At 39.5% G+C, this 25,658-nt stretch overlaps 1 protein-coding gene across 1 annotated transcript in view; it reads left to right on the top strand.

Annotated features, from left to right (window-relative positions):
* Positions 1 to 25,658, top strand: part of LOC146614922 (thyrotropin-releasing hormone-degrading ectoenzyme-like) — a 279,130-nt gene that overhangs the window by 185,723 nt on the left and 67,749 nt on the right. Inside the window, exon 6 of the mRNA XM_085375895.1 lies at positions 19,166 to 19,279. Coding sequence (XP_085232021.1) covers positions 19,166 to 19,279 — 114 coding nt within the window. The remainder of the gene's footprint in view (positions 1 to 19,165; positions 19,280 to 25,658) is intronic.

Genomic DNA, 25,658 nt, shown 5'->3' with positions numbered 1-25,658 from the left:
GGAAATGACCTGTATGTATCTGTGTGACATCAATAAAAGGATCAAGTGCTGCATTATCTTTAGTTACATTGATGTTATTTATTTATGGTACAACAGTGGTAAAATATCGCTGTTGCTTTCGTATACATGAAGCGGAAATACCTGAGTGGCCGCGATCTAATCCTGTTTACATAAAGTAAACCTGCTCCCGAGCAGGTTTACGCTTACGGCTCTGTTGCTATGACAGCAAGTCCCGGATGGGCTTCGAAGAACCGAACGATCCAGGATCACGCGAAATCGTCAACAGTCAAATCCGGCTAACTTACTTAGCGAGGTACGAAGAACGGGCCCCAGGTCGTTGACAAGTTGTTGACATAGTTGAACCTTAAACATGGAACAAACAGCTTTCACATCAGGACCTCTATAGCAATCAGCATTTTATAAAAACCCTTTTGAAAACCCATTTTTACTCTTTGGCATTTTAAATAAGCCTGAGTTTAGAATGTTTTTTGTTTAGGATTATTTAGGATTGGATTTGTTTAGGAATGGTTTGGGACTTTGTTTTGAGCTAGTTTCAGATCGGTTTCAGGGGGTGTTTTTTGGACTTGTTCTTGGGTTTCCACTGTACTCTTGTGGCTTTAGCTCTGTGGATGTCTCTTCGTGGATTACACCCTGACTCCAGGATGAAAGAAGAAAGAAATCTTATGCTGAATCATGTGCTGAATTGCAGAATTCTTGTTCTTGTTGCAGGTGAAGATCATTCTCGATTCTGTCTGAATAATCAGCTCATTGTTATGCCACACAACAATTCTAAGGAGATGCACCTCCGTAAGACTGGGTGTTGGATGAAAATATTTTATAAGATAATTTTTTTAACAATTAATTGCTTCAAGATTGATTTTATAGCTTGTAGCTTTTCTATAGCTTTTGTAATATTAAAAGCCGGTGGTTGTTCTGCTTTGCTTTAATACCATAAACAAACACTCGGCATTACACATTATGAGAACTCTAGTGTTCTAATGGATTTCTAATCTGTGACTAGACTAACAGTGTAATTTCACACCAACACAAATTAACCATGCTAGGAAAAAATGTTTGCTTTGAACAAAAGGATGAGGTTATAGGTGTGAGAGTGCACTTTTATTTTTTCACTGGTAAAAGGCAATGAATAGAACAATAAGTCTGACACATGGCTTTTTATAAATCTTAATGACTTTGAGAAGGCCTTCGACAGCTTTCGGAGGAACACCCTCTGTGGTCCTATAAAACATTATGGCATCTCTGGGAAGTTCATACACATAAAGACCTCTTATAACAAGATTACTGCGTCTTTCTGTACGATGGCCACTTATCAGCAAGCCTTAGAGTCTAAACAAGGTGATGTGATTGCACCTTTTTCTTCCTATTGGTTATTGAATGTGTTGTGGTGGAAATAGTAAAAAAATAAATAAAAAAGGTGCAGTAGTGCAAAGGTGGACCTTCTGGCAGCAGCTATAGATGATTTTGACTGTGCAGACAACCCTTCACTTCACTCAAACATTAATGAATACTAACAGGTCCTGCAGTATGTATGAAGTTGTAAACTGCACTAAAAATAGTCCAATAATACTGAAATGAGTTGGTCCAGGACATGGAGAATAACCAAGATGAGAGATTATGGCGATAAGTGGTCAGACGAAATAAAGGATCGGGCAATGTTGGAACAACCTAAGGAGGAATTTGAGAGGAAGATATTAAAGAAGAAATTCACTTTCCTCAAGGAAAATGAAAGAAAAGCAGACCACCGAACACCTAGTTTAGGGATGTGGAAGGAAAGGTGCAAAAATAAGGTCAGTCCTACAGCACCCTCAAAACAATTGCAAAAGACAGAAGTGGGATAGCAGTGAAATAATCAATGACCTCTGCTGCTCTTAGGTCCAAAGGGCACGTCAAGTTACACTGCAGTGTTTTTCACAAGCTGCTCTCTCAGTCAGGTCCCTGGAGTCACTGTGGTTCTTAGGATAAATATGAATTCTGATTATTAACATTAAAGAGAATGAAAAACAGCAAATGGGCTGATTTGTTTAAACATTTGGGCTTGATTTGACTCTGTGATCACTCAGACCTGGTCCTCATGGAGACACATGCATGCACTGTGCACGTGTGTGTGTGTGTGTGTGTGTGTGTGTGTGTGTGTGTGTGTGTGTGTGTGTGTGTCCTGAAGCTGTCAGGCTGTATATTTTTCTCTGCAGTGTTTTGGTTCAAAGAGGATAATTTATTACTGCAGTCCATGTTTGCATACAGTTCATTACAATAGAAGGAGCCATAAATCAACTCATTGTTTGCTCCCGCTCTACCTGTCTCTCTCTTTCTGTTTCCCTTTATTCTTGCTGCTCTTCTTCCTTTCTTTCCTTTCCCTCTGAGTTTTTCATTTATATTTACCTCACACTAACATTCAGCTGTCCTTGTCTATCAGTTCAGCCTGGAGTCGCAGAATGATTTCCTCCATCTGCAGTTGTTTCCTGTCTTCTTTGACCTTTGTCCACTGACCTCTTGACCATCAGTTGTGATGCTGCTGATGTGGGAAGTCTGTGGAAAGTTTTAAAGTCCAGATAATCGAATATTCTTGAGTTCCAAAAAGTCAAGCTCAGCCCCAGTTATGGCAGCTATGACACCAGCCAGTGGCTCAGCTCCTACCCTTTGGGTTCCACATCTCATACAGGCTGTAATACTTAAATGTCTTTCTGCTTTCTCTGCAAAGTAACTGCAACATTAACTTCATTGTAAAGCACAGACTGTTTAATAAAAAAAAAATCCATGATAAATAATCTTAAAGCAGTAATAAGTATGTGTACAGCCTGGTATTCATTCAGATCTGTGTACCATGTTCAACTGACAGGAAAGATTGAATCACTGAGTGATAAGCAGAGTACGTGACCATGACCATCATGCACAGACTTCAGAGATTTGGTAGATTAGAAAACACAGAACATTAAAAAAAATACAGTCGGCAAAAAGCATAACATTGTAATGGAATAACAGATGAGCTGTTATAGATGAGACATGTTGTATGAAGAGCTTTGAGTGCTCAAGTAAAGCAGAAAAGTGAATAAGCGAGTCCATACTAAGAGTCTCAGTGCTGGCTTTCAGACAGCAGGGCCAAAAAGTTGAAAGCTGCTGCTACACCTCCCAGCCATGTTTGCAGTTAGTAATATGACCTGCTGTGTGATTAATTGTGCTGACAGACCATCCAAGAAGTCTGTGCTCTGGCTCTAATGAGTGAAATACTTGTATTTGATTTTTCTGTTACTGGGTACTAATGAGCAGGTTTCACTCATGCTGTTCATGATTGAAACTTGCTAACACAACCTGCAAGTCTGAGCTGATATCTCCACACACCCATGCAAATGTGGTCACTTCCAGCTCCAATAACCTAACAGCCAAAATGCTAACCGTGAATCTTCAAAAACACCATGTATATCTGCACTGAGCTGTCTGCATGTCTATCCCATCACACCATATGAAAAGAAAAACCAGGATGTTAAAATTGCAGAGTTAATCCTAAAAAAGTGTAAATTTGTCAGTGCCTTTAAAAAAACAGTAGAATCACAGTAGATTCAAAAACAAAAAAAAGGACGTCTGCAGAGCAGTTTTTGACGTGTTGGCAGAACATCTACAAAAATTTCTTTTTGATTGTTATTTTGCTAAGCATATCAGCTTCTTCCAGGGTATTTATTAACACATAATTACAGTTTTTTACAGACGCTAGGACACATTTCTCAATACTTAGGTCACGTTTGCAAAACTCCTCACACAGTGAGCACAACAGAAGTCTATGTGGGCAAAACTGAGGATCAGTTATCATTGTTTTGGCACAAAATGCATTCAATGACTACATCTCTCAAATTTCATGAATTATCTTCTCACTCAGACACAACAACTGCCAAAAACCTTTGTACGTACAGGACATTTTGCATGTGCTTACATACTGTTTTCAAAACTGTTAAACTTATGGCCAAAACAATAACACAATGCAAAACTTGAAAAGACAGCAAAATCCAACAGCAATATTTTACTGAAACATATTTTAAATCTAAAAATGCAGTTTAACCAGCCACAGCTGATTCTCATTGTAGATGAACATCTACACAGGTGTTACTCCTTCAATCTTTCAACTCCTTCAATTCTGGCAGCCAGAAGATTCTTTCCTAGGTGTGTTGCCCTAGATGACATAAGATGTGATGTGGATGAGAACCTGTGGCCAAATGGAGAAGACCGAGTAGATTAGCATTACTATTGTATGTGTATCAGTGGATGGTGTGTATACAAATTCTTGTATTTTGGGATTACTTAGTGCAAAAATAATAAAAATACATAAACAAATATTGACGAATTCTGCATGATGTCTGATTCATTCCAGTAACATATATTGAAATTATAAACAGAGATGTGTCCTTGTTTTACACAAGAAAACACTGTGTAATGCTACATGTTGTTAGTGTTTTTTAGGTCATTGTTTTGTGGGTGACAAAGTGTGTTTGTCGGCTGTCAACCTTTGCTAGTGTTCTGGAAGAATGAGTTTATTTGAGACCTGAATGAAGTGTTTTGGTAGTTGTAGTGCATTTTGAATGTGAAATGAACTGCTTTGCCAAGCTGACGGTCAGTTAGGAGGATTGTGTGAAGGGTTTTGCAAAAGTGACCTAAGTATTGAGAAATGTGTCCTAGCGTCTGTAAAAAACTGTAACGTGCATACATGAAATTGTCTTTTTGTTTTTTTTCTGAACTACTGAGGAAAATCTTTTCTTCAGATGCTTTATTAATCTGTCTGCCCACAGCCTCCTGTGCTGTTCCACTACTGAAGGACAGGAGGGTTTAATCAATAATAATGTGTGAGAGGAATACAGTTATATTTAGCCTTGTATGTGTGTGTGTGTGTGTGTGTGTGTGTGTGTGTGTGTGTGTGTGTGTGTGTGTGTGTGTGTGTGTGTGTGTGTAGATGTGTGTGTTTGTCGTGTTTGCGTTGAGCTGCCTCCTGCTCATGTCCGAGGCTAATTAACAGACCATAAACAAACATCTAACACCCCGTGTGGGTTTCCTTTTGTGAGTGTGTCCACATTTGTGTCTGTTCAAGGCTTATTAGGAAGCCTGAACACACTCCTGCAGTTGCTACACAGTGGGCGATCACACACATACTCTACATACACACATTTAAAAACCTCACATTAAATAGCTATAATGAACCTCAAACACAGTGACGGGTGTATGCTCTGTGTAAATGTGTGCATGAACTGCTGTGCACTGTGAAGGGATGAACTGAAAACCAAAGGCAAAAAAAAGTCGTTTCATATGTATTTGGAAAAAATATATTTTTCCCCTCTCTGTTCTCAGCTTGATGCTCCATAACACACCTTACATCAGGTAGCTTCAAGGTGAGACTAATACTGGAAACTGGTAGGAGTACAAATAATAAGTCCAAATTTATTGAGAAAGGCCTTTCACTGACAGGTAGTCACAAAACACTGAAGAACAAAACACAGTAAAATTGTCGAATTTAGGAAAGAGTGAGGACCCCAAATGGAGATTTGTAGACTGGGATTAAATAGAAACAAGTTTTTTTAAAGGCAAAATACATACATACATACATACATACATACATGCATAATGCCAGGCAAACGCTAGTCCATCCATCCATCTATTCGCTTCAACTTATCCTTTTCAGGGTCGCGGGGGGTGCTGGAGCCTATCCCAGCTGTCATAGGGCGAGAGGCAGGGTACACCCTGGACAGGTCGCCAGTCTGTTGCAGGGCCAACACACAGGGACAGACAACCATTCGCACTCACATTCACTCGCACATTCACACCTATGGGCAATTTGGATTAACCAATTAACCTATCCCTACTAACTGCATGTCTTTGGACGGTGGGAGGAAGCCAGAGTACCCGGAAGGAACCCACGCAAACACGGGGAGAACATGCAAACTCCATACAGAAAGACCCCGGCCTGATGGTGGAATTGAACTCAGGACCTTCTGCTGTACGGCAAAAGTGCTAACCACTGTGCTGCAAACGCTAGTATTCTTATGTATACTAGGAAGTTAGGAAACCATAAGACTACAGAAACCAGGACCAGTAATGGAACAGGATGAGCTGAGGGCTAGAGACACAGGATAATCAGGGAGATGGGGAAACTATAGGGAACACTCCTGGAACTAATCAGGGAAAATAAAACTGAATACTAAACAAACAAGACAAAGTTTACCAAAATAAAACAGGAAAAGCTAAAATGACACAATAGGAAACACCTAACATGAAGGCCAAGCAAGGTACAAGTGAACATTAAACCAAAAACAAAATACTAAACTGAGACTACAAAACCAACAACATCCGTAACTGAGGATGAATAACAAGAAATACAAAATGGTGAAAAACCAAACAGGAAGCAAAGGGAACATTATGGATGTTAAACGGAACTGAATGCTCGATCAAGAACCCGAATCATAACAAAATTGAAAAAGACGTAAATCCAATCTTTTAATTTTAATAAGTTAAGGCATATCTGCATTGATTGACTGAAGCTCTCAGTTTTTTGTGTTTTTGGAGCATTTTTCTTGTATTAATTCGAACATCTCTTTGTCTGTCGATGAAGCGTACTAATCAGGTTTGCAAGTGTTAGCTAATAATTCAGCACTTTATCTTGACAAACACTTGATGGCGATTCCTCCACAGCTGAGAAAAGTCTTTTTCAGCAACACCAAGTTTTTGGAACTTAGCGATCCTGAAACTTTATATCAGATGAGCTGTGTAAAAAAACTAAAGCATTGCCTTAGTGTTGCAAATGTTAACTAGAGCACCAAATATGTATTACTCTCTCACTGAATATAGTCCCCAACAAGTGCCCTATAATCTGCTGTTTGAATGAAGTTCTGGGTAAAAAAGACAGAGCCCAGCTGTTTTGGGGAAATTGCTGAGCCTGTAACCCAAATTAATGATTTCAAATGTGCTGTTTCTAAAAGTGTCCTAGAGCTGTTAATGTTAACTGGAGCACCAAATGTGTATTACTGCTCACATAAAAATGGCTCCTGTTTGATTAATATTTAGCTGAAACAACAGTGCCCAGCTGTTTTTTAAGAAAGGACTCAACCTTTATGTTTTAAAATGGACGATATTAAGATGTTTCTAAAAATCTGTGTGTGCATCCAGAACCTTTTCAGGTTAAAGTCTAGGAAAGTCCCGTTGAAAGTTTTCAGAATGGAATAATAAATTGTAGCTTTTCGTGTCAGTTTGTGTATTTTTTTTATTGTATTCACAGTTGCTCTGAGGTTGAGTTGTGGTTAATTAGAAGTCATACGCAGGTAAGTATGTTTCCCTCTTTCAGTCTGTCTTCAGGCTCAGGAACTTTCCTTTGATTGGCTCTGACAGAACACATCAAAAAACACAGACACACTGTTGCAGTGAGTTCAATGTGCAGTTTCTTCTGCAGTAAATTAAAAGTTGTGACAGTTTTCTTTTTTTTCTCATCCAGCAGCATCAATTTGAACTGCATGCACTTGTAGACTCGATAATGGAAGTGTGGCGGGACTGTCAGGGAAACAATGGGAATTACAGAGCTGTGCACATGCTTTGTCTGACAAACTGTCACCTGAACCCGCCCTCTCTCTTTGCTCACTGTCACACAACCATCATCAATAAATTACTGTAAGCTTAAGCTAACAACAGCAGCTCCGACTCTCTGATGGCAGAAGTTCTTGCCAACACATGAAGAGGAGACTTCCAGTACATTGCACTCAGCTGTGTTATTTGAAACTTGTCAGAGATGGGGCCAATTGTGACTCAGCATTATTTTTTTGGCATAAAAACAGGGAAAGAAAATCAATTACATTTCAGTATAAAGCCCTCAGGAGTCAGCTATCTATCTTGGCTTGTGCCATCTGCACTGTTCTGGGTTTAGAAAATCTGCAGTGAAGCTTTTGGCTCATCCAGCTGATCTATGTGTTTCAGTTCAGAGCTTCAGAACTTGATATCACGCCTGTCGGTATGGATTGGCAGCACATGGTGCCCTTTGGTGTCAGCCAGTGCAATTTGATTTGTTTTGCTTTCACACATGTTTAGTTAGGGTACAAAAACTACTTGTCATGTTTAGGAAACGATTGTGGTTTGGGTTCACTTCTTTCACTAAGGTGTCCCTTTTGTTCCCACACACTATGCAACAAGTTGGGAATGAATACAATTAAACTTGTGTAATGCAGGGCCCTGAGAATAATAATGGACTGGTTCAACTGGTCTAGAGCTTTGCAGGCAACTTTTAGAACTGGTCTATGTACAATTAGACTTGTGTTGAAATAATCTAGAACGTTTTATAACTCAGCTCAGTCAGTTTAGAACTCTGTGCCATGCTTATTAGACTGGATCTACCTTATCCAAAGTCTATCCAACAAACTTTTGAGCTAAGATATAGTTGGTCCAGAGAAAGCAAAGAACCTTAAACCATGTCCACAATTCTCATAACTTGTCAGGCTGCTAGCTGCTGTGTTTGCTGCAGATTCAACAGCCCAAGAAGTCTGTAGGGATGATGCTGTCTGTCCCGAATCAACTTGAACAGAAAAGCTTGTCTGTTAAGCCAAGTTGGTCCACATACAGAAGATTGCTTATTCCTGTTCCAACTGGCACGAAAAATTACAGCAAAGTCCAGTTGGTCCAAAACTCTATAAGGCAGCTCCAACTGCATCAGTATGCAAGTGGTGTGCAGTTTTATGTAATCCCTCATTCATATGTGGTCCATATTTCAGGTTAAAGTGGCCAGGAGTTTTGCAGTAAGCTCTAAGGCTATGGACCAGTTATCTCAGAATACTTCTGGCAGCTTCTTACAACACGTGCTGTGGTCCAGATGCAACTTATCCAGATGCATCTGAGATCTTTTTTCCATTGCCTGTTGGTCTTTAGCATAGGCTATTATCCAAAATCAAATTTCAAAATTTACCACCATTTGGCCTGTGGCCACTGTTTAATCCCCAAACAAACAGGATTCGCATAAAGATTAATTAAGCAGGAGGTTTGAGAGTTTGTTGTGACTGTTGTTGACAGCGCTAATTTCAAATTCAGCCAGTCAGGGTATAAGACCTTGTGAAATTCTCACTAGGTTCACAGATGTGGAGATGTAAACAATATTTGTGCCAAATGACAACCAAGAGTCATTTGGTGTTGGCTGCCATAGAGCCGTGAGGAGCTCCATCCAAACAGAAAATGAAAATCAGATTCAGTCCCTCTGCTCAAGTGAGGGATGAATATTTATCAGTGAGGGTCAGGCGGAGGGAGGAGAGGAAGAAGACGATGATCAAAGGCGCAGTTCTGCTTTGTTCTAAAGGAGGGGAGAGATGGAAAGAAAGAGAGGAAAAACAAAGGTGAAGGAAGGAAAGAACGAATCTGTTAAAAAAACAAGTGTTTTTATTATGTTTTAGTGCATTGTTGCATGATCACTTTGATGCATGTAAGATTTTTCAAACCATGGCAGCAACCTTAATTTCATTTCTAAAAATAGGTTAGTCCATTATACTGCTAAAGTAACTTGGTTCCCCCAAACAACTACTTTTCATCTGTGAAAATTTCACTCAGCAAGACATGAGCTGTACTTAACATACTAAACATACAGCATTCATCAGAGTGCCACTTTACCTGTATTAAGGATTATTTAGCTGCTGGGAATTCCTGGGTATACCCAGAGAGCAAGGTTTCCAGATGGTGTACGCAAGGTTAGAAGAATAATACAATCTCATGTGGTTGTTGATTGGTGGAAATAGCATTTACTTAACCAATAGCCTAGATGCTTGGCTGCCCAGATAACAGTACAATTGGCATGGAGGAGTTTAAGTGTCTCAGCGTCTTGTTCATCAGTGATAGCAGTTTTGCAGGAGGATGACAGATGGATTGGTGTGAGTTCTGGCTAGTTAACCAAAGAAGGAAATCGGGACTATAAGCAGGACAAACATGGTACTCCACCACCAGTGGGGTAGTTCTCTACACCAGTACTACGTGGAGTACTCCGCATATGTGGAAGGAAATGTATGCGAAGGGAAAGATGCACAAGGAGCTCAGTTCTTTGGAATGGAGTCAGAGTAGACTTATTACACCTCAACATTAAATGGAACCAGCTAAGGTAGCTCCCGGTTGCCTTTTTGATGAGGTGTTTTGGGAGTGGACACACTGGAGAGATTACATCCCTCGGAAGACTTGGGAATGCTTAGCTGTCCCAATAGAAGAGGTGGGGGAAGCCAATGGAGAGAGAGATCTGGGCTTTTCTGCTTAGACATGAATGGAAAAAGATTCAGTTTTCTGTAGTACATAGAGAGATCTATGTACTACAGAAAAAAGTTATTCCCACCTTCATATGAAAGTACCCTTTGTGTCAACTGAGAAAAAGTGCCAAACAGCTAACCAGCTAGTTCTACACTTGGTAGTTACTTACCAATAGATTTTTAGGTCTGCAGAGTAAAGTCAAAGCAGAATTGGGCAACTCCACTGATTGCAAAAGTAAGTCAGATTGTGCAGAATTTAATGAGGACATTATAGATCTTTTCCAGAAAAGTCTCAGCAGCTAATTTTAAGTCATATTTGAAACTACAAGTTGCCCGTTACGCAAATTCCAGTTATTTTTAGAGTAAAAATGCCAATAAAGCACATTAAGTTTTAAGGTACAGGTTTATAGCTACCTTGTGATTAACAAGTCACTATAATATGAGGAAAACCTAAGATGTTGAACTTTACAGCTAAGCTCAACTGTAAAATCAAAGGTGGTCCATTTTTGTTTCCTACCTTGATTGTAACGAAGAAACTAGTTACATGTAACTGTTTTATATCACAAACAAATTTGCCTTGCCAGAATCTGCAATGCTTGCTGTAAGCCAGCTCTACAAATGAAGGTACTCATATCACCTGACAAGAATACTTCTCAGTGCTTGGTATTTGTCTGTGTTTTCTTTCTACAATTAGAAATGTGCTTTAACGTAGAATGGAATAATGAGTGCTTTTTATTCTTTTTGTCGAGACTGCAGACCAAAGCTTGTTTACTCAGAGGGCAAAAAGCTCAGTGAAAAACATGAGGAAACTTTTAGTTTAGACTAGTTCAAAACATATATTAAAAATTAAGTAATTTAAATCATCAAATTTTCATAACTGAGAGGGTAAGTGGTCTGCTATAATCTATCATATTTCAAAAGGAAACCATGCAACATTGCTCATCAATACCATAGAAACTTCCACACAAGACACCCCAAAAAGCCAGATGATCTGATTAGATTGTGGAACACCTGTCTGCATAGATTTGCATATTAATGAGAGAACAATGATCTCCCAGAAATTGCTTAAACTCCTTTATACTTTAACAAGTTCAAATTGATACCAGATGTGTAGCATTGCCTATGAGCTAATTAGCTTAATTAGCAGGAAACGGATAACTAAAGAACAATATGTACCAGAGCAGATGATGGGATTACATTTTGTTTGGCCTCGCTACATGGATTTGCATATTAATGAGGTAAAATTGTTTTAAAGCTTAGCATCGTTGATGACAAATTACTTCGTTTTTGTGACCGTACTCTTTTCTTGTGGTGGGACATAAGGAGATCTAAGCACTGTTTGTTGTACTTTATTAGCTATCTGTAACAACTAGAAAGGAAACATGAAGTGGCTGTTGATTCCAGTTCTGTGTTATCGATACTGTTTGATCATTTTCTGAACTCTGGGGGTAATATAACCATTTCACAGCCATCTTTGGATAGGGACTGGGCAAGTTCACCTTTCCTGAGCAATCCTTAAAACAAACATTGATTTCTGTGTTTCTGCTTTGCATTCATGCATTTGTCTCTGTCACTTTCTCAGCTTTTACTAAATTTAAAAGCCAGACACCATGTCCCATCTCTCTATGCCTCCTTTTACTGACTCATCATCTTTATTCCTGACGTTGGACTTTTCTTTCCTGCATCTTGAGCCTCAGCAGTCTTTAGTTTCAGCTTTGAATGTTTTCTTTTTTTGGCTTCCCTTGCTGCACTTTATGAACAACCCCACCTACCTACAATTCATGTGTTTAACCATGGAAACAGCATAACCATGGCAACCCGAGTCAACCCCCCTCTCCCTCTCGGCAGAAATGGCTGACCCACCAGAGGCGTTTTTGTGTTTTAATGAGGCTGAAACACCATGAGAGACGACAGAAAAGCTAATGAAGACAAGTGCGTTAAAAAAAAATACAGAAGTTGTCATTTTTAATTAGCAGAGAAGTCGTAACAAGTATGGAGGATTAGTTCTTGTCATTGGGTCTGTCACCATGAAAGGAAAAAAATCTCTGCAGTGTAAAAATTTATTATATTTTCTCTTTGTCAAAAAGCTTGAACAAACTACACCAGGATGAATCAGCATGATGGGAGCTGAAAACTTACTGACCCACTTCCACCGTTATCAACCAGCTGGATAAAAAGTGAAATCCTTTTAAAGCAGGAGAACAGAGAATCAAATGTAAACTGTCATGTTTAATAGAAGAGCAACTCAGCAGCAGTTTGTCTGATAGAGCAAAAATCAAAGGGATTTTACTGCAGACTAGAAACTCGTTCTTTGATCAGAATCTTTATTCTTTTAACAGAAAAATACACAAACTTCCCTAATTTCTGTTGGTGGACAAAACCAGTCTATCGTTTGTTTGTTTTTTTAATTTATCCTTTCACAGCAGAGATTTTTCCTGCATGCACCATCATGAACTACCAACCATCACATGCAGTGTGTTTTGTGGCAATAAATTAAACTAAACTCAACTGTAAAAATGTTTGAGGCTGAGGATAGCTAGCTTTGACTGCCACCCAATCCACAAGGCCTCCCGGGTGCTTTGGTGAGATGTTTCAGTCATGTCCTACTATGAGAAGTCTCTAGGTGCTGACCTAGTGAATGAGTAGAGAGATTAAATCTCTCTGTTGACTTTGGCTCTCACTTGAAAGAGCTGGAGGAGATGGCTGACGAAAGGTAGATCTGGGCATGTCCCCTTAAACTGCTGCAACCCTGCGACCTGGACCTGGATAAGCATTAGAGGATGGCTGCATACTGTTTAGTTTTAACTTTAGGATCACAGGTACCAACCTCATTATTTGAAATTCTTGCCATTTTTGTAATATAAGCACCCACTATCATAACAATACATATGGGAAAGCGCAACAGCTCCCCTTTAAACAGCCCATTTCCATTTGATTTGTGAAAACAGGCTTTCATTTCTGATTAAGTCTCTTCATCAGCTAACGATCTGAATTCAGAGTCTAAGAATAGCCTGATGCAAATCTGAGGCAAATGCATTATTTATGATTTCGGGGCTGTATAAATAAAATTCATTTGGCTTGCATCAACTTCTTTACTCCCAAACATCTATCTAAACAGCAGGGAGTAGTGGAAGTGGAAGTAATGATAATGGGATAATAGCACTGCATAAATTTACATGTAGAATTTCTACCACACAATTATCTTTATTGTATTAAATAACAATGACAAAGGAGGACTCAATGACAAGAAATCACTGTTTACAAATGCCAATATAGTGCTTGGCACACAGCCGTAATCCCTGTCACAACCATTTAATGCTGCTGCCTCACAAACTAGCAAACATACAAGCAATCCACATTAATATAGTTAGTGCTAAACCCGATAAGAGAGTCAGATAATGAGGAAATATAAATTAAATGTCACTCTACTCATTCACTTCCTCCAACAACAAATCAAGCTAAATAGAGAGAAGACTGACAATTTAGGGGAAGATTAAAAAAAAATCAGATTTGACTTTATTTAGTCCTTCCCGTGGAAAAACAACACCAAACTGAACAGCAGCGACTAACAATAATAAAGAGGGAATAAATTAAACTTACTCCCTTTAACCAAACCTCTTTGCTTCCTGCACTACAACAGGAAGTTAATTCCTTAACTTAATTAACGATAGTGGGACGACTGGACAAGAATTTGTCCCTTCCTGCAACACAACAGCTGGAGCTTGGAGACAAAAATAGGACTACATGAATAAATCTGTTGGCTCCGCCCCACTGAAACATAACCAAACATCACAGAGTCACAGTCATGAACATGAATGAATTAATAGTCTGGTTACGTTCCAGCATCTGTGTGAGTATCGAGAGGAAGCAGCGACCTCGCACTCCTCCTGATGTGAGTACAACTTCATCTGGCACTGGTTTTCCATCCTATAAACTGCAGCGGTCCCCGCTGTGACTCTAGCTCCGCCTCAGGAAGTTGAACCAGTGTCTGTTGAGCCAGGCATCGGAAGCAGCCAGCTGACCAGCCTGCCAGCTCCCCACAGGGTGGTCGGTTTGAATCCCTGCCCAGACACAGACACAACCTGCCAGAGAGTGAGAGAAAGGAGTTAGTATGCATGTCTGGACACATTCTTCAGCTTCACCATATCTACAGGGTGTGTGTGTGTGTGTGTGTGTCCATGCAGGTGAAGAGGTGAATTCCCTCCAAACTGTGCAGGCTTACAGAGCTGAGAAGAAGTGTGCTTCAAAAATATAATGTCACAAAGAGTTTCTATTTTGTCCTCATAAAAAATGCAGTAAAAAGGGAAAATCAGTCAAATGCGTATTTGGTCTATCCAACCTCTGGCTTTAATGGCAGCAATGCTTCTAAGGACACTTTCACATGTTTACACAAAGGGACTGAAAGTATCAGTGAGCCACTTTCTCTGCAAAATGATCTCAGAACAAGACACAGAAACTAGAGTGAAATATGATTTAATAAATACAATATGCAGGAATTCCAATCGGTTACTCTTAAAAATTGTTTTCCTGAAGCGCACCCGCAGCTCATTAAGATTTCAGACATGCTGTGCAATATATTTAGAAGCATGACGGGGAAGAAAAAAGACTAAAACCAAGTAAAATATTTATTTAAAAAAAAAAAAAAGCAGGCGCTGACCAAATTACTTTTTACTCACAGCAGATGTACTGACAAGAATTCTTAGACTAAGTAACACGGTAAAAAAAGACTCAAGGGCATTACAAAACCTAACCACATAAATATAAAATGAAGCCAGATCAAAAAAATAGAGTAAAAATGTATATAAAAATAACTAAATTCATATCTGAAATTAGTTCTGCTACAGTTAAACTTAGCTTGTATGTTTTACTAGATCCTGAATGTGGTTAATCAGACGGGATTTTAAATCTCGTCTGATTAACCACCGCTCACCACCCTGCAGGTGGGTAGTTTTACAGCTGCACAACCCACGTGCACCCTGTCCCCACCGTTTTTATACATCATGTGCTTTCCCTGCCATGTGGGACATACTGCTAAATATAAATATCTACAAATGTCAACAACACTTTCAAAATTAATTCTATTTTTCAGTTGTAACCACTCAAAGTAAAGCAGCTGTATTTTAAACCAGCTAAGATTAGGTTGCTGTGGTTAACAATATTACAGGGGGGTTCCTGGTTGGCTTCAGCCTTTATTTGTGGACTTGTGGCCTGTTCTCCCCATCCTTGTGTGGGTTAGCTCCAGGTGTTCCTGTTATCTCCCCCAGCAAGATTTCCTTGTTAGGCTAATTGGATCAGTTAATTCAGCCTTTCCTGAGTCTACCCTGCTCCGTTTAATATGATATAGGAGTAAGGTTTGGCTGTGTTACACCCACATCCTCAACAAGCACATTAAAATAACAACTAGAAAAGCCTTTCCAATTTAGTCTAAAACATGCATTTTGGTCTTGCTGATCTTCTGTCATAAGTTTTCAATTCCGGTATGCCAAACAAACAAGAAATCTATAAGAAGGGGCTAATTGCTAATCAAACCCGACCAATAACAGCCCCCATCACTACTGACCAGGCTGCTAGTCTAGTGAAGTTAAGGAGGAAATATCAATTCCTATAAATCTGTATGTATTTATAGACGTTTAGGACATTGTACGGGGAGCACAGTCGACACATATAGAACCTCATTTGATTCTAATTACTGAACTGTCACTAACATTAGTGTTGTTTTACATCATTTGAAACTTTGACATGTTTTTAGTACACTTTGAAACTTGAGCCCATGATCTCAAAAGGAAATTATTCTCTGAGATCAGAGAGTATGGGAGGCTAGACCTGTGTGCCCATCGACTTCTTCAACTGAAAGTCTTTACGCAGCTGCAGGAGTCGCCCTCTGCAGGCCATTAGAAAGAACGCAGGTTTAAGCCATTTCTGAGCATGTTTGCTTTTCAGACCCAGAAGCTGCATCTGTTCTGTTGTTAGAATCTATGGAAAGAAGCCATAAAATGGCATTTTAACTGCTCTACGCACTAGTAGACAATACTAAATGAGATAGAAAGCAGCAAAGACTCATGATTAACAATAAAGGCAAGAAAAGAACACAGATGTAAATCATCGACCAGCAAGAGTCACAAAACGCCTGAGTCAGCATTGCAGTGTGCAGATGTTTTTGTCCTTTCAGCCCCAATGATTAACTTGGTTTCAATCCTGCCCTTCATTATATTTAGTAATTTCTGCTTTGACAATTTTACAAGATGTCTTCAAAAAGAGCTGCAGCATCTCCACCACCTGGGAGCGTTTGATTATCTGCCTCATATGCCGCACTCGACTGAAGTAGGTTTCCTCGCCCCCGCTGCCACATAAAGAGGGCCAGCCTCTGTTTTTTGGTGAAGGCGGATGCTCAATGTTCCTCCTTCACTTCTGAAACAAATAAAAAACCCTGGTCATTAATTTCTGATGCACTGAGCTCTCGCTCTGCAGGGTGACAGCATCTGTTGAAAGCTCCAGTAACTAATTGCATGAAAGGCAGTTCTGTTGTTGTTGGTCGGGGGATTAGCTTTTGTGCCCTTTTTGATTTATATGGAAAGACTTATAACACCACACTGCATAATTAAGTCTGACTTTTTTCAGCTGCTTGCAGATTTACCCAAAAACACTGAACACACACACACACACACACACACACACACACACACACACACACACACACACACACACACACACACACACACATATGCACAGTCTAGGTACTTCTCTGCTTGACCACACAAACTTTGATCAGTTGAAGGACAATTTACTGCAGACATGCTGTCAAACGTACAGTCTCACACTCACTGTGCTGATGTATCAAAACTGCAGTGTGTGCTGTTTCTACAGATGGAACTTTAATCAGGGTTTAAAGGAAATTTGAGGTAAACTTTTTTTCTTTGTGCGTCTGAAGATTTAAAGGGAACGCTCAGACTCAGAAACAAAGCTGGTAGAGACGCCTGTTTGTTCCCCACCGTTTTCATTCAAACTGCGTCGCCAGGAAACCGCTTGGATCCAATAAATTACTCCTGTGGCTGCGCGTTTCGCTATCAGCAAAGTTCACTCTATTTTCTTACGTGCTCTGCCTTTATTAGACTTCACTGCTGGTTTACTCTGACGAGGCTCCGAGGCAGCTTGAGAAAAGGCTAACAGTCCAATCAGGTGGTAGCATGCCAGCTGAATGAGAGCCAAAGCCTCCCCTTCCTTTGTCACACTTTGGAGCAACGTTGTTGGTTGCCCTATGGTGTTGTTGATGAGTGAACCTGCCTCATCACATCAGCTCAGAGCAGGCGAGGAAGCCAAGTCAGTCCTTCAGGAGGGGCAGGACTTGGAAGGCCGTACTCTCCCTGCTCAGAATTTGTCTGGATTTAATTGGATTTTCTTTCCTATGCACAACAAAAACAGTTTTGTATGTTCTAAAGATGGAATATGAAATTTTATTCATTCTACAGGAGTGGTTGAAGAGCTGGTAATAAACTAATCTTGGACATATTGGACTAAAACCACTATGAAAATTCTGTGACTGTGGCATCAGCATTAGGTTTTTGATTTTTACATAAATATCTTAACAAATATTGGATAAGTTGAAGATTAATTGGCTGTATCTAAATGTATGATACATATCTCTTAGTAACTTTCTGAAACACACAAATTCACACCTACTTCACGGTGTGACTGTGGAACTCAGAGTGGATTATTTGTGGCAATTTTCATGCACACAACTCAATGAAACACAATCTGTTTTTGCATAATTTCAGCAATTTTGAACTTCACTCTAAAAGTAAAACGACCAGCTTTAAGAGATAAAATGATGGACATTAGTAATAAATTGCTTCATACCACATAAGCAGCAATTTCATGCAAACATGACTAAACTTTCATATTCGAGTAGAGGACATGTGTACATCAAGCTGCAGCATCTGGAACTGAAAAATGAAGCTCATGCAAATGCCATCCATCCATTCGCTTCCGCTTATCCTTTTCAGGGTCGCGGGGGGCGCTGGAGCCTATCCCAGCTGTCATAGGGCGAAAGGCGGGGTACACCTTGGACAGGTCGCCAGTCTGTCGCAGGGCCAACACACAGGGACAGACAACCATTCACACTCACATTCACTCGCACATTCACACCTAGTGGCAATTTGGATTATCCAATTAACCTATCCCCACAAGCTGCATGTCTTTGGACGGTGGGAAGAAGCCGGAGTACCCGGAGAGAACCCACGCAAACACGGGGAGAACATGCAAACTCCACACAGAAAGACCCCGGCCTGATGGTGGAATTGAACTCAGGACCTTCTTGCTGTGCGGCAACAGTGCTAACCACCGTGCCACCGTGCTGCCCAAATTGTAAAAAAAAAATTGTAATTCTCAATTGGGCAGTCGAGGCTGGCTGCGAAAATAAACATGTTTACATCCAGGTACAAAAAACAGCATTGGTCTATTTAACTGCTTTATCCCTTAATCAAAACTCTACAGAGGGTGAATTTTTATTTAACTCACCCTTTTAAATGATATTGACATAAGTATGGCATTAACTACATCTATTTTAATACGTGGCTCTTTATTTTTAGAGGCTCAAATGCCACTGGACAGTTGATTGAAAGCCGTTTCATGGCCAGGCGAGGCCTATTCTCTCCATAGATTGTGACAAATTAAGCAAAGAAGATCTGTTTCTGTTTCAAAGTAGCGAATTGAGGGAGGCTCTAATAAACCTAGAGGGTAACTCTCACATTGCTAAGCTTAAGCTTTAAACAGTGCTCTGAAAGCTAACGAGTGATGCTTCATCCATTAGTTGTACACAGTTTATGGTTTGAATATAAGAATGGGTTTCATAAAACAGTTTCATAAGAAATAACTCTTTAAGACATGAAAGCATATGAAATGATTTTGTCTCTGTCTTTCAGTGGTTCGGTGATCTGGTGACTCCAGTGTGGTGGGAGGATGTTTGGCTAAAAGAAGGTTTTGCTCATTTCTTCGAGTACGTCGGCACTGACTTTCTCTTCCCAAAGTGGAACATGGTGAGTGTAAACTTGACTTTTACTTCATTTATGAACAGGTATTAATGTGCCAGCCACACTATACCTTTGTTGGAAAGTTACAAAAAACATTTGTATTTTTCATTAATTTCATCATGACTACTGAAGTCAGAGAAAACTGCCGTTTAATTTGCAGTAATTTGCCAGTATGGCTCTCGTCTGGTACCTCCTGGCCTTTCCACAGATGGGTGAGCAACATCAAAGACAATCGCAGGGTACGGGACAGATCACGCATAGATCACAAGCATGACATGCCATGGCTAGCAGAGGAAGCAGCCAGTGTAGGCAGGTGAAAACAAGATCATTAACCTGTCCTCAGTTAGATTTGCCTGTTGGGTGGGTGCTGGATCAGGATCACAACCACAGGTAAAGCTTAAAAGCACAATGATGCTGCTGGTGGTCAGTGGGATAAACTGAAATTAAAGGTTGGCCATTTTTTAGGTTATTTAATAGAAATATGGATTTTGCACTCATAAATATACATAATTTTATGTAATTATAGAATCTAACAAAAATGTCTTTGAATTAATCCTTAATTAATAACAAACATAGGAATGTGTGCTTGTTTCTGGAGGCTGCCTTGTTGCCCTGCCATCTTGAGGGCGAATGTTGCTGTTAACTGTGTTTTATGTATGGTGCTATAGAGCACATATGTACTATGTCAAACGTGGAGCAGAAGAGAACTTGTAGGTGTTCAAGTGCTATCGGGGCAAATTTTAATTCAGCACCCTGCAACAAAGTGTCTTGATGCATGCACAATCATCCAGGTAAGGAAAACCAAGAAAGCTGATTTTGTTCATCAGCACATAATGTTTTCAGTGGGAGAAACATGTCGACACTCATCCAAGTGACGTCTTCAGTCTCTTGGACCGTTCAGCAAAGAAATAAAAACTTAAAGGGAACAGACATCAAATAAAACCACAGACATGGATAATTCAATAAACAGATAAGTTACATACATGAAAAAAGATACTTAATTGAATCAAATAAAATGAACAAAAAAGAATAGTAAAAATAAAACAAGCCTTGAAGGCATTGTTAATACAGTAGTGCTGGGGTGGGAGGATCAGTCCAGCGTGGATGAGGAATATTTGAATTTGAGCGTAGCAGCTTTCTCATGTTGCATAACATCATTTGTTTTTGTTTTTACAGTTTGAAATCACTGATAAATAATTTGGTTACATTCACATATTATACGTATCCAAGTCCAACAATCAGTAGCGGTTTTTGATACGGGCGACACGGGCGGTTGCCCGGGGCAGCATCGTGGTGGGGGGCGGCATCACAGGCATCGGCAAAAAAAAAAAAAAAAAAAAAAATTGCTCGTACTCATGCTGCCCCGACATCAGCCAGCACATATTGGGAATGTCATAGGCACCGGTAGGTTTTCTATTGCCCATTTGCTGGGAGTAAGGGCGAGGTGCGCCTGCTGCTTGCGGCACAGGGAGGAGAGGGCGGGGCGGCGGGGGACTTATAATTTGCACTGATGTTTTTCCGGAATTCTATACGCGAAAAATGAGCGCGAGAGCCCTCGGTGCGCCTGCTCGCTGCTGAAGTCAAAGTAAACTTTATTGTCATCTTGGCTGCATGCAGTACACTATAGAGAGAGACTAGAGGACGAGACTCCAGTTTCAGCAGTGCAAGTAAACAAACAATATATATATAAGAAGAGTAAGAAAATAAATATACACTTTAGGACTCGGGGTAAAGGGATCAATAACAATTTAAAATTTATATTTTATATTTTGATGATTTAATGTCTCACGCACAACCTGTGGAAAGTGGAAGGAGACCTGCTGCCTCCAAATAGAGCACATTTCATTCATGATGTTTTCATCCATAATGATGTAAATCCAAGCCCATCATGTATTCATGATCTGAATCCTGGGTTGTGTGAAATCCCAGAAATACACCTTAGACAAAGTGAATCTGTGAACTAAGGTGTAGGTCTGTTAGGTTATGTTGTGGTGATCCTCGGGTTGGGGGACTTGTGTTCATACTGGAGTTCAAAATTAAAAAAAATTAAAATAAAAAAAGTTCAAAGCCATCAGGTGCTCAGTTTAGAAAAAATAGAAAAGAAGAGGAGGAGAAACGAGCAAAAGATGCAGGTAAGCAGATGTGTCGTTGGATAATGGCAGGTCATCCTGAAACAATCAGAATCAGAATACTTTATTAATCCCTAAGGAAATAATGTGGATTACAGTTGCTCCAAGAAGAAATGGTATAAATACTAACAGTAACAGACTAAACTCCAAACAATACATTATGTTACAGAGTTCAATATTAATTAGTCATTGCCAGTAGTTGATTTGTCCTGTTCTCATTGTATGACGAATTATGATGGCTGTTTGGTAGCCGTTTGCATACAATGCATACTCTCTCTCTCTTCATGTGTGTGAGTGTTTCTCTAGTGAATTTCGACAACAGTTTCATGTTTCATGTTAATGTACAATCCTTAATATGTTTTGTGTGTGTGTGTGTGTGTGTGGGGGGGGGGGTTCAGAGGGAGTGTTCGCCCGGGGCGCCAAACAGGACCGCCACTGCCAACAATATTAGATCTGTTTCAAACACCGTTTCACAAACAGCAGCAGCGGAAAACCTACAACAGAACAATTCAGCATATCCTCAACAAGTCACTTCAGTACCGCTGTTTACGAAAGTTACAAGCAACATGTTGAAAACCGCCGAAACATTTCACAAATTGTTCCCAGTTTTCCAAAATTGCAACAGAAATACAGTTCAGAATAAGAAGGGTTTTAAAAAATAGATTTTCCGGTTCAAATCGATTTTAGTTTGAATAACACAATATTGATTCATTAAATCTACATCTAAATTCATTTAAATATAAATGTATTTTGCCAGAAATGCCAGAATCTCAGGTTAAAGCTCACAAAAGTATTTCAACAACCACCAAAGAGTTAAAATACCAAACGATTAAAAAGCAGGTAAACGGATTCTGCGCAAAGATGTACACACAAAGTGCGACCCGACGGCACGTACATGGACACGCTGTTAGTGCTGAAAGCCGATATCTCACAGATTCTGAAGCTGCAGGTTTTGTCATTCTCCAATCAAAATTTCCTGAACCATCAGCAAAAGAAGATCAAAACTATGCTTCACATTTCATAAACATTGTCATGAATTCCCTCTTACTTTGGCTGTTTTGCTTCCACTACGATAAAATCACACTCCTTGCACAGCTCTTTCTCTCTCTCAGTGCACTCAGAGACCAGTTTACCGTCAGAAATCTCTGTTTTCTACATTATTTGCTTGCTTATTACGCACCAGCTTACCGTTGTGTATAGCACAGTCGGTCGCTGTTTTTTTTTTTCTTTTTCAAAAATGACCTCCAACAAGAAAGCCTAACTTCTGCAGTTCAATACGGAAAAAATCTAAACTTTTACAAATTCTGCCAAATTGCAAAACGCTTTGCTGTTTGTCTAATAAAACCTCTGTAACATTACTCTGCTTCACTTCAGCAGCATCAGGTAATGTTCGTCAACCATGTTTATTCATGGTTTTCTTCCATTTTTGATCTACCGCAGAATATTTTTAAGGCAGTGATCTGCTATAAAAAGCCAGGCCAGGAAAATCTCCTTCATGATTTTCTGTGTTTTATCCTCAGTGACTTTAACACAAAGGCATCTGCTGCGATGCTTACACCTCTAAAGTCTCACAAGTGTCAGCGCTGTTTTTTATACATAGATATAAAAATATGGATATGTACTGATTAATGATCACAGTTCTAATATTTCTGACTGTCTGAGTCAAAATTGAATTGAACTGAATCTATTGGAGACCTCGTGAATCGGAATTGAATCAGTGACGATGCCCTAGTTAACAGTTTATGTAGCATGATAAAGTGAGACTCTACCTTTTGTTGACCTGACAAAGATCAAATTTTGGATTTCAGGGCTGAGGAACGAACTCCTGATGTTATCTCAAGGAAATATTCTCATGATATGGCTTGTTTCACAGTAAACTGTGCAAACAGTCACTCAATAAGACTGATTATATTATATCACTTTCTTCAGCCTAAGATCTTTGATTTTGAACTGCACCATTACAGAGCTGTCTAACATGTTTTCACCTCGTAGCATCACGTGGTACCCTTTGTTACACTGAGTATCTTTTGTCACTGCTGTCTGATGTACCAGCTTTGGCACTACATTTGTGTTTTTCACCTACATTTACCTGCTGGTTGGGTTTAGGAACTAAAAGTATTAAATTGTAAAGTGTAAATGCAGAACCCCACCGCAGAAACCCTGCTGGTTAGAAAACGACAAGTTGGAAGTGACAACAGAGTCTCACTAATAGGATAACCCAGTGCATCACAGCCAACCAGTAAATAAAACAACACAGAAACACCAACAGCTTTGACTAAGCCCAATTTTTGTTATGCTCTGAAAATGGGAACAGGCTGACCTGTCTGAAATATTTTGTTTGTTGTTTTTGTGAAACTAAAACCAGATTTTAATCAGTTTTGCATTTTCAGACTCGTGTTAAACTTTGGGAACAGCATGTGAATCATAATAATCCACACTCAGAAGTTCACTTTCAGACTTTCTTAAGAGCTTAACCACCAGGTGTGTCTTCACAAAATGTCACTCTGGAGTGAAAATGAAGTCGCTAAAGACTTGGTGGTAGCAGTGCAGGTTCACTCACTTTTTGACAAACAGGAAATAAAGCTCTCTGCTGAGCATGTAGAAGTGCTTTCAGGTATTCTGAGGCTCTGTCTGCTCACTCATGAAATTAAAATTTTCTCCCCTCTTGTGGTTTTATGAGTCAGGATTTCAGCTCAAGGCCTCAGCCGGTCAGATATGAATTAGATTTTTTTCAGAGTATAGCACAAAAAACAATCTCCAGACACCAAATAGAACATAGGTAGAAGGCAGAAAATTTGATCTAAAGACAGAAAACACATCTCTCAGGGAGGCAAACAGGCTGGATATGAAATCAGACTTCAGACCTGGTTTATCTTTCCGTTCAGAGGCTGATCAGCCAGTGGACTCATTTTAACTGGTGCTGGTTGTTCTTTGGCAGAAAATAATTCTCAGTGGAAAGTGTTGACACAGAGGTCTGAGGATTATCCAGAGTAACTGGGACAGTTTTTGTGGACACTTTTAGCATCCCAAACAAAATACTGATCTAGTCTATTGTACTGGAGCGGTGACACAATAGCACTCAAACTGTGTTAGATAACAATACAGGATACATCTTCTCTCTAATAATTTGGTTGAAGTTACTATTTTTGAAACATTTCATAAAATTAACTGTCATAACTACTGGATTTAAATAGAGATTTTTCAGGTTATGGCCCATTTGCTTTGTACACAGAGTTCAGTGACAGCTGCAGCACATTAATGATGAATGCAGTATCCCAGTAGAATCAATAATACAAAGGATGAAAGGCAACAACATGCCTGTAAAACAAAAACTTAAGTGGGTCAATCTGGTGCAAAATCCAAGAACAGTCAGTGTGGAAGTGCAGTTCTTCAAAAGGCCACTTGGAGATGGCCCCCAAAAATGAGTAAATCCTGTAAGCACCCATTTAAAAACTGACCCCAAGATTTGCAGAGAAAATAAAGAGTCTGCTACAAAAACAAGTTAAAATAAAATTATACGGTAATAAAACAAGACTGTGTTTGCATCTAACATATAGTGGAAGAGATGAAGACAGCAACTTAGTAAAGAAATATTTGATTTTAAAGTACATTAAAACTGTACTGCAGTACTACTCAAGAAAGTATTCAATATTACTTGTTACTTTTTTTAAGTAATGCAATATGTAACCTAAATGTAATTTCTTAAACTACTTGTTACATTACTTTGCATTACCTTATAACATGCCGTGAAATACACTGTCAGATAATTACCAGTAAACAGTATGAACCTAAGGCGACAGTTCCACATGTTGACTCAAATCCCTTTGCTAATGTGGACACACACACATTAACACATTTTAGTGTTTGGTTCTTGCAGATAACTGAAGGGCTTTTGTAACGCAATGTAACTTTTAATTAACTTTAATGTAATTATTCAATTTACTAGAGTAATGTATTACACTACTGTGTTACTGAAAAATATAATGTGATTACTAAATGTGTTACTTTGGAATGCACTACACCCAAAAACACAGCTGGAGGAAGGCTTGATGAGTTCTCGGTCATGTATGGAGGTTATTTTGTGCTTTGGTTTTCTTGGGCCAAAAAAATGTTTGAACATCATTGCACTCAGTAATGTTCCACCACTGCTGTCCATTTTCCATCCGGTGGTGTTGGCTAGTTTTAGGTCAACAGCACTCTAGTCAAGTGGCACTGGTGCGAGGCCTGTGCCAGCACACATCCCCATCCAAATCATA

The sequence above is a fragment of the Diplotaxodon limnothrissa genome, linkage group LG17 (genome assembly GCF_057381915.1).
Source record: "Diplotaxodon limnothrissa isolate DT_005_m linkage group LG17, D_limnothrissa_male_GT1.1, whole genome shotgun sequence".
Classification (NCBI taxonomy): domain Eukaryota; kingdom Metazoa; phylum Chordata; class Actinopteri; order Cichliformes; family Cichlidae; genus Diplotaxodon; species Diplotaxodon limnothrissa.
This window is presented reverse-complemented; position numbering and strand designations above follow the sequence as displayed.